General features: G+C 31.5%; 1 protein-coding gene across 15 annotated transcripts in view; it reads right to left on the bottom strand.

The window, feature by feature from the left end:
* Positions 1-279: 279 nt before the first annotated feature.
* The window catches only part of LOC107442885 (coiled-coil domain-containing protein AGAP005037), a 301,042-nt gene continuing 291,751 nt past the window's right edge, over positions 280-9,570 (bottom strand). For 12 of the 15 annotated variants that reach the window (XM_071182301.1, XM_071182308.1, XM_071182302.1 and 9 more), the window contains 3 exons: positions 9,060-9,099; positions 3,397-4,272; positions 280-2,119 (listed from right to left, as the gene is read on the bottom strand). In XM_071182301.1, coding sequence (XP_071038402.1) covers positions 1,727-2,119; positions 3,397-4,272; positions 9,060-9,099 — 1,309 coding nt within the window. In that variant the 3' untranslated portion in view covers positions 280-1,726. The remainder of the gene's footprint in view (positions 2,120-3,396; positions 4,273-9,059; positions 9,100-9,570) is intronic. The other 3 variants (XM_071182305.1, XM_071182310.1, XM_071182312.1) reach the window with 1 other exon arrangement.

The following is a 9,570-nucleotide window of genomic DNA, read 5'->3' as shown; positions in this document are numbered from 1 at the left end:
TAAATAGAACAGAACATATAAATTATGCTAAATTAAAAATCTAATTTTGCACTTTAAATGTGAGGGTGATACTTCAATCTGATAAAAGAAGAAAGTTTCTACTCAATCTGAAATAATGAAATGCGAAATAATTATCAAATTATATTTAAGATCATTAAATATTTCTGCATTTGTTAACTCTCGACAGAGCGAAAACTGAATGAACAAATTTAGTGGAAGAGCAGGAAAAGCTTTTCTAGAAAAATGATTTTGTCATTTAACGTATTTTTTCATAGTTAGTTTTTTTGCCTATGTATAAAACTTCTCCTGGTGACAGTAAACGGAGATACTTTAACTAGCTACAAAACTGGAACTTTTCTCCTATAAAGATCCCTCGTCACAAGCTGGCGAATTCGGAAAAAACAAATCTCGCCGCTGAAGAATATTTTGTTGTAGTGACATATTATTTACTTTTGTTATTTTTATAAAAGAACATCTCGCGTCAAGTATAAAAACAGTCCCCGTTCCTGGCGGTAGCACCGTAAGTTAACTGGAATGAGGGTATAAATATTTGGAAGCGGGTACTGTGTGTGTTTGGTTGTCGATTCGTAGAAATGCAGATCCGTCTTTTACGCAGCCATTACAAATGATTTGGAGTTTAAAAAAGCAATTTAAATCACATAAATGTTATTAAAGGACGTTCTTAGACATAACAAGAATTTCTCATATTTTTTTGATACATCAACAACATATAATACTTTTTTTAGACTAGAATACGATAATAAAACACAACAATAGTTTTGATCTCTGTGTAATTCATATTCAATCTTCATCATAAAAATAATGTTAAATATTTCATGAAAAAAATAAGTGTAATGACTAATTAGGCAGTTGTCAAACAGGGAGGTCATAGAAGATAGGGTTTCACACATTCAAGTATTAAACAGCATGATGGTGGAAATGAGGTCAGCACTGGCCGCCTTCACTTCATAGACAAGCTGGTATTTATCGATCAGAAGTTGGGTGGGCTTCAAGTCACCACCAGGAACAGAACCCCGTACATTCACAATGGCATCTCAGCCCCTTAACCGTCGCGACTCAGACTAATTAGTTATTGACACTTATTTTAACATATAACTAAGTCCAGATTTAATATTCAAATCAAAGTTTAGCGAGCTCTCACACCTTGTTTGGTTTTGGCACAATTTCTGTTTGGGGATTTAAAATGTATAGAAGGGTCGCAGGCTTATTTGCTTCTGTGACTAAAGTCAGTGTTAAACCAAGTTATTCATCTAAGAAAAGAATCTGTATTTTTTAAATTACTTGACATTCAATAAAAGAACTAAATTTCCTAAAGCGACGGTGGGTTATTTTTCCCAGAATTGGTTTCAAAAGCAAAAGAAAATCTTGTTTTCTTAAAAAAGTATTCTATCAAATTATCAGCTAAAGTCTAAAAGAGTCATTACAATAAATGGAAAAAGCGCCCCTGCAAAGTTCATATATATATATATTTGTATATATTTATATATTTCTGTATCAGAAATTAGCCTCCAATTTCTTTATATCCGTAATGTTAAAAATTTCTATATAACTTGTCTTCAAAGTGTGTTTTATTTCAAAACTCCTCATGACGACACGTTAGGCTTAGCAGCTATATGCTGTCTGCCGCTCTAATAGTGTCGATGAATGCTAGGAAAATACATCTCTCGGTTTTTCTTTCTTTAAGAAAAACTACCAATTTATGAATTCAAAGAATATCGGTCTCGTATATTTTACTCGCGGGACTGTGAGCACCACCTTTACTAGGGTTCGGAGAAGAAGATGGAGATGACTTTGACCCGGTGATCGGATTCGAAATAGACCCTGTAACAGCAAGATGTTGCATTGATCCGGAAGCTGTGGTCAATGATAGTAGTCCAGCTTTAGAAAGAATGTTGGACTCGCTACCAGTTTTCTTAAGATCCCCGGTCTTGCCACCGAGACGAGAAAAGACTTGATTTCGCTGAATCTGTTGTAGACGAGTATATTGCTCCTGGAGTTGCTTTTGTTTTTTCAGTAATTCCTGATGGCGTGCTTCGAGAAGTTCCTGTCGGTTCTTTGGACCCTGACCCGACTTTTTTCCCTGGGAAGCCGCAAATACCTAAATTAAAAAATAAATAAATATATACTTTGCATTTTTTAATGACAATGCAGTACCCTTCACATGAAATGCGTTTGGGGTTATATCAAAAGAAAGAGTAAATAGAATTTTTTTTGCTAGTGAAAATGGGGTTTGCCATTTTTAAAATGGAAACAAAAGAAATCATATTTAGCGTTTTCTCCCATATCTTGGAACAAAGAAAGCATAGGAACATATCCAATTATCAGAATTAAATGAATCGTAGCTTAAGGAGAATGATACTGAGCAACATGGTGCACAGTACACAAAATATAAAGCGGAACGTCTTGTCAACTTTGATATAATGATAAGATTTTTACGTATAAAGGAGCAATCTTAATTACAAGAGATCACGAATTCATATTGAAGAATCCAAAATTTCCACCGCTTTTTCAATTAAACTTTTTGGACAATATTTTTCAGATTGCAACTACACCACATATGTTGAGGGTCAAGAATTCAAATGCGTTGAAAAAAAAGCGTATTTTTTCAAAGAAAATCCGCTTTTGAATATGAATTTGTATAAAAAAAAAGAAAAGAAAATTGTATTCACAAATTTATCCCCAGATTTAAGGATAGCCCTTTGAACCTTTACGAGTGAATCTTAATAATTAAGAATTCAATTATTTGATCAAAAGTTATTGTTTCATTTTCATTTCACTCACTGGATAACGTTTTTTATTAAAGTAAACAATGAAATGTATTGGAAGAGATTTGGAACATTTTTGCAACCATCTTTTAAACATTTTTGAATGAAATGGTTATTGCATGCTTTTAATAATTTTTTTCTTCCAAAGCCAACATTATAATATTGAAAGCCGTTACTTAACAGGTTACTTCCAAATAATTATTAGCAAAGATTAGTTTTTATTAAAGATTTAAATAAAATTGGTTTGAGGAGATAAAGTATTAAACTTCGCTTCAACAAAGGTAATATTTTTGCTGTAAACTGATCTTAGGCATTTTTTCTGGACACCAGTATCGAGTCTGGAATTTTCACTTGATTACAGCACAATATATGGGAATATCTTATTTCATGCATGGGAATCAACTTTTTTTCCCACTAAAATGCTCCCATAGACAATTTGAAAATGTGACTTTTTATTATTTCCCCAAGCCTTTCCTATGTTATCTAACATTTAAAATAACATATGCAGGTACAATGAACATAAATAGTTATTACGCTGTTTATCTACATTGATTTATCATTCTTATACAAAACGAATATAGAAATTATAATTATCCTGCACATCACTTACTTCATCTCGTAATTCATTCTTCAAAAGTTGTATCACTTTATCCTTCTCAGCCTTGGCTGCTTGTAGCGCCATCTGTAGACCTTCTTGTGAGTTCACACTCTCACTGCTGCTACTATTGCTTGAAAGCTGCTCACGAGGAGGCGGCTCATCATTGAGTGCTGATGTCCTCACGATACTCTCCTTGGATGATGAGCTCAGAGGAGCTAGAGGTTCTTTGATGCTCACTGATGGTGGATCGTAACGATCTCTGGAAGATGCTCTGGTAGAAGCAGTCTGCCTGAGAGTAGGATGGGTGGAACCTCTAGGTGTAGGAACAGAACTGCTTCGCTGGGGTGGAGGATTGCGTGTTGCTAGGGCAGAGCGTAGAGGCGCAGATTTGGACACAGTGGCTGCCTCGGTGGGAGAAGTGACTGGAGATCGACTTGTTGTGCGGGGCGGAGGGGGAGGAGGAACTTTTTTAGTGAGGACTTCAGCTATAGTTTTTACTGTTAATTGTGTCGGGGAAGGTTTCCGTTCGGGCTGTTGAGGTGTTGGTGATAAACGATTGGCAGTGGGAGTAACTAGTAGTGTCTTGGCACCAGGGTCAAGATTTGTAGGGGAACGTGCCTGTGGCATACCGTGTATAGGAGATCGAACTGGAGAATCAGCACTGGGGTAGGAAGGCAAGCGCCTTTGAGGCCCAAGCAATCCTGGTATGTTATCTCGCTGAGTTTTTTGCTCGGCAGGAAGGTTGAAAGTCTGCAGTTCACTCAGCAATGCGTCTAATGCTGTCTGTTGTTTCGTATGACCATCAGGTGGAACGTGAATGACAGTGTGAGTTCCTCCGTCCAAACTTTGGCTCTGCAAAGGCAGTGAGGACATCACCCTGCCCCTAGGCTATGGGAGGATAAAAAAGTAGACTCGTAGTTAAATAAAAGTGTTTTCTTGATTAGGTAAGATGCACTGAATATAATAAACGCCTTCTGAAAACTGTTTTACCATAATAGAATTTCATAAGTATCTTTATGGTTTCAATAGCAATGTTTTTTTTAATGAAGCTTGGAAACTTTTATGAAAGGAACTCGTATTATACATATAATCATCTAATTCATTGTTCGAATTATGATTTAAGATACACGATAATAGCACTTGTCGGAGTTACAATATACAATTTATGAATTTGTATTTGTAAAAATAATATTAGTTATATTAGTAACTAAGTCTGGTTTGATTATTTTAGACAAAATATGAAAATACATTTAGTTGATGAATTTTATTTTGAAATGTACAGAATACCATTTCATATCATAAAATAAAAGAAATGTCCAGATAGGTGGCTTTCTTTTGTGGTATAAATAAATAAATGTAACTAAATTTATATTTTCCAGTTAACAAATTACATTTTAACACTTGTTTCCAAATATACTATTGTAAAGAGAAATGAGAATAAATTTTTTCCATTTTTATCTTTATTTTATTTTGATATTGTATTTAATAGAAAATAATTTACAAATGACGATTTTTTAATCATATACATTGCATAGATTCAATTTATTTCATCTGAATACATTAACACAATGACCGACATAACAATCTATTTTATTAAACATTTATAATTGAAAAATAAATCATATTTGAGAATTTAAAATATTAAAACTGACAGACAAATGTATGGAGAAAGAACTAAATATATTTGTGCACCCTTAATCCAACGTTTTAAAAAACTAAATAAAATCATTATATAAATACATATTGATTTAATTCAATCATATTCAGTGCATCTACTTTATTTTAAAGCATTTTACCCCTAAAACTTCAATATTTTTCAATTGCTTCAGTTTAGTTTAAAATAAGTAATTTAATTGATTAGAAATTGATTAGATTAATTTAATAGAATGAAATTAAATATACTATGAATTACATAAAAATTTTAAGAAAATAATTTATATAATTCTCCTTGCCCTACAGCATAATATATTTCATTACAATTTTTAAGGGTAATTGGAAAAAAGAATAGGAATATTTCTCTATATGAAACTATATCTAACATTGAAATGTATGGGGACAAAAATTAATCTATTGACGGAGCACATGAAAAGTCACACTTAATCCTTTGACTTAATTTACTTCATTTTTAAATCCCACATTTTTTTACAGAGATAAAACATTTAAAATGATGCCAGTTCTTGAAACTATGTAAAATTGTAATAAATAAGTAAATTATGTGAATTGAAAATTGAAGAAGATTAAAAAGGAGTAAAATGAAATTGGCCAAACTTACGTACGTGAAAATTGATTTTTTTTGCATTCAATATGCATTTTACACAGAAGTTTCTCAGAAAAAATGGTTTAATAACAATTTATTTAATTGTTATTTTGACCTATTCAAACAAAATAATCAAATAACCATAAATAAGATGGTATTCATACTCTTAAGTGCAAGAAAAAACTTTTCACCTAATAGGCTTAAACAACCAGAATATAATCACACCAACTAGGTCCACCTAATGAAACAACATAGTTCGTTGTAGATGAGTATATATTACAGCCGAGAGAGTTAATCTGTCAGTCTCATGACTGACTGAACTGGGGTTCAAATCCCAACCTTGATGTTACAACATTTCCTACTTTACGTTCAACACATGAAGAGTTTCCAATGTTCTGCATTGAATAATGTATGCTCCTGGGCTATTAGAATACGATACTTTTATTTACGCATAGATGGCAGTATAATAGGGCTCCTGACCTGTGTCCAATGTTCAGTTAAATTTCGTTTGCGGTATTTGAAACCCTGCTAGTTGTAAATGGGTAAAAACCGTATAGTTAGGTATTCATGCTTTTTTTAACCCTGTTAGTTTTAAACGATTTCAAAACGGTAAAATTAAAATATGATCGTTAGCGTAAACTTTACGGGTTAATTGGAGGGAAAATTTGCTGCCGGTTGTTTAACCGGTGCCGGTGTGGAATGAAAATTCTAACAGTGTATCGTGTTTTTGTCCATTTTTAATAATTACCCTTATTTATTTGAAGGAATATTCAAGAAAAAGAATAACTATTCGGTTCGTGATATCTTTGTAGGGAGTATACGGTGTATTTAAGAAAAATATTATCACTTAGTATAATTTTAATTTCTATTTTGTTGCTTAAGTACACGACGTTACCACACTAAGTAAAGAGGACACATGTGAGTTTTATATTACCGTCATTAGGGGCTACTTTGTGCAGCGGGGGCTACTTTGTGCAAATTCGAATTTGGCATTTTTCAAGTGCTGCTATTCAGTATTATGTTTATTTCACGTTAAAAATGTGTGGAATTTGAAGATAGAAGTCTCTTCTATTACTACAAACATTTTTTCGAATTTTAAAACAATCTCAGAGTGTGTTTCGTCATCCAGCGTCAACAACTTTCCGAGGACGTCGGATGTCGAAAAGTGTGCGTGGAAACTTTAGCTGTGAAATGCAAAGACGTTGACAAAACAATTGTCGTAAGTGCAAAATTTCTTATTTATATATTAATAAACAATTAGATCATGTTAGCGTTAAAAAAATTTGAAAATTAATAACAAATAAACGGAAAATGAAAAAAAAAAGCACTTTGGGGCTACTTTGTGCAAAGTTTCATTCGTTTTTTTTTTCGACAGAAAAATGGTCAGACGTTATAAAAAAATACCTGGAACGAGTAACTACCGTGATTACACTTTAGAAAAGCTGCAACAATATTTCCAGGCAGTTGCTGGTGGTATGTCGATTGCAGAAGCTTCTCGGAAGTACAAAATCCACAGAAATACTATCTCTAATAAAATTCACAAGAAACACGTGAAGCTTCCTGGTAAACTATTATTTTTCTTCTACAAAGATTTTTCTAATGAATTAATCAAACGATTTAATACATAAAAATATATTTTATAGGACATCAGGTGATTTTGACAGAAACTGAAGAGCAAGTTCTGTCATGCTCATTCAAGGATGTTATGTTCAAATTTAACAATATTATAAATGTTAATGAATATGTAATAATTATTATTTTTAAAATTTCATCCATTTCAATGGTTAAAAATGTATATGGTTTCCTTTTGTTTAAACTCAAATGTTTTGAAATAAAAAATTTTTTTAAGAAAAAATTCTTCGAAAAAAAAAAGGTTTTTTAACGCTGAAAATTATTTTCAAACTAATATCTTTACATATCTTGATGTTTTTGTCTTTAAAAATGTCAACAATTAACTTTTTTTAACAATTTTATAACAATATTTTACTAAAAACATGATTATTAAACTGAATTCCTATCGCTGCACAAAATAGCCCCATTTGGGGGCTACTTTGTGCAAGGTATGTTTTGACTTATTATTCGTAAATATTACATACAAATAATGCCAATATTGATCAAATTCACTCGTCTGAGTCCAGTTATGAATATAATATCGATAAATTTTACTAAAGTTTGAATTAACATAGTTTTTTTTACATGTCAAAGTTCAAAAACTGCGTAATACTGCACAAAGTAGCCCCGAATGACGGTACTCAATGCTCTTACGTTTTAATTCAACAGACGCGAGTACAGTTTTAATCGTCTTCAATGCATTGAGTACAATGGGGATTCTAATGATGTATTCGAATTTATTTATAATGATGAGCAGAGTGCACGGAGCGTGATTAAACCTGTGCTTCAGTTTGTAAATTTAAAGCAGTTAACTAAATAGAATAAATAAAATAAACATTTGATTACCCTTTTACTTAATATTTCATTTGAATTTGTAATTATGAACATATTATGAATATATACTAGTTGAATGCATATGAATTACTGGTTCTTGGGAAAAAAATTGGTTTGATAAGTTTTTTTTTCTGGAAAATTATTATTCGAACGATAGCTTTCATGCATAATGCTAAAAAAATAAAATTAAATGAAAATAAATGCATAAAAAATAGCTGGGCAGGTTTTTATAGGGAAGTGTCTCTTGTCGCTTACAATGACATTTTCGGCATGGGTTTCTATGCAATTTTCATTCCGATGATATGCCTTAACTACGTTAAAAGTTTGTCACAACTTTTATGTAACCCCTTGTTGTACATAACGTATTTAAATTTGTACATTTCGCAGAAAGTAGACTAAAAATTTCTTTTAAGAAGACTATAGTATGAACCGAGAATACGATTACAGATTTGAAAATAGCAATGTGAAAACAATAAAGATACTTTAAAAAATCTCATGCAACAAAAAACAAAATAAATAAATAAATAAATAAATAAATAAATAAATAAATAAATAAATAAATAAGAATTGGCCTCCAGTGTACTCATAAAATATACATAAATGTGAAAATGTTATATAAAATTTATGATAAATCATAAATGAATGTTTCACGTAAGATAACATTGGTATGAAAGCAAAAAGATAAATCATATAATTTCAATAAAAGTTTGGAAGAAAAACAAAACTTAACACAACGAAAAGAATTATTTTTGACTTTTGATTGATTGCGTATGATTGATTATGCACGCATTAATAGTAAATGCAAACGTATTTTTTCTGAAATCGTTTTCAAGTTAACGTTATTTCTAAATATGAAATCAACTTCAAATTAAAAAAAATAAATCCTTTTGATCAAAAATTTCTTTTAGAAAATCTTTAAATATGACTTTTCAAGTGCTCTGCCCTTTTGATAAGATGATTGTGAGAAACCAACCTGATCAGCCCATCCGAGGGTTGAATAGCCTCTCCACATGCTGCATGGGGGCATAACAAAAATTAAAAATCCCGCTCAAAAATACTCTTTCATCAAAATGTTCATTTGTTAATCAAAGCAAAAAAGTATTTATTCAATGATAATTATAGATAATAACAGAATGTGCATGCATAGGCGCTCAACAAAAGGTAAATTGCTAATCACATCGGTGGTTCTTCTGATACATAGAATTAACATCTTATTCTCGCACTATCTAAAACAGTTAGAAAGGATTATGCTTACCTTTCGATCTATAACGTCTTCGCTTGGGAGAAACATGTTTACAAGGGCCATGTTTGATTAAATTGTGTGACCAAATAATTAATAATTGCGATTAAATTGTGATCTATAACGTATTGTGATAAATAATTTTGATCTATAACGTCTTCGTTTGAGAGTAACATGATTATAAAAGCATTTTTTGAATAAATTGTGTAATCAAATAATTGATAATTGTGATCTATAACGTATT

This window comes from Parasteatoda tepidariorum, chromosome 6 (assembly GCF_043381705.1).
Source record: "Parasteatoda tepidariorum isolate YZ-2023 chromosome 6, CAS_Ptep_4.0, whole genome shotgun sequence".
In the NCBI taxonomy this organism is placed as follows: domain Eukaryota; kingdom Metazoa; phylum Arthropoda; class Arachnida; order Araneae; family Theridiidae; genus Parasteatoda; species Parasteatoda tepidariorum.
This window is presented reverse-complemented; position numbering and strand designations above follow the sequence as displayed.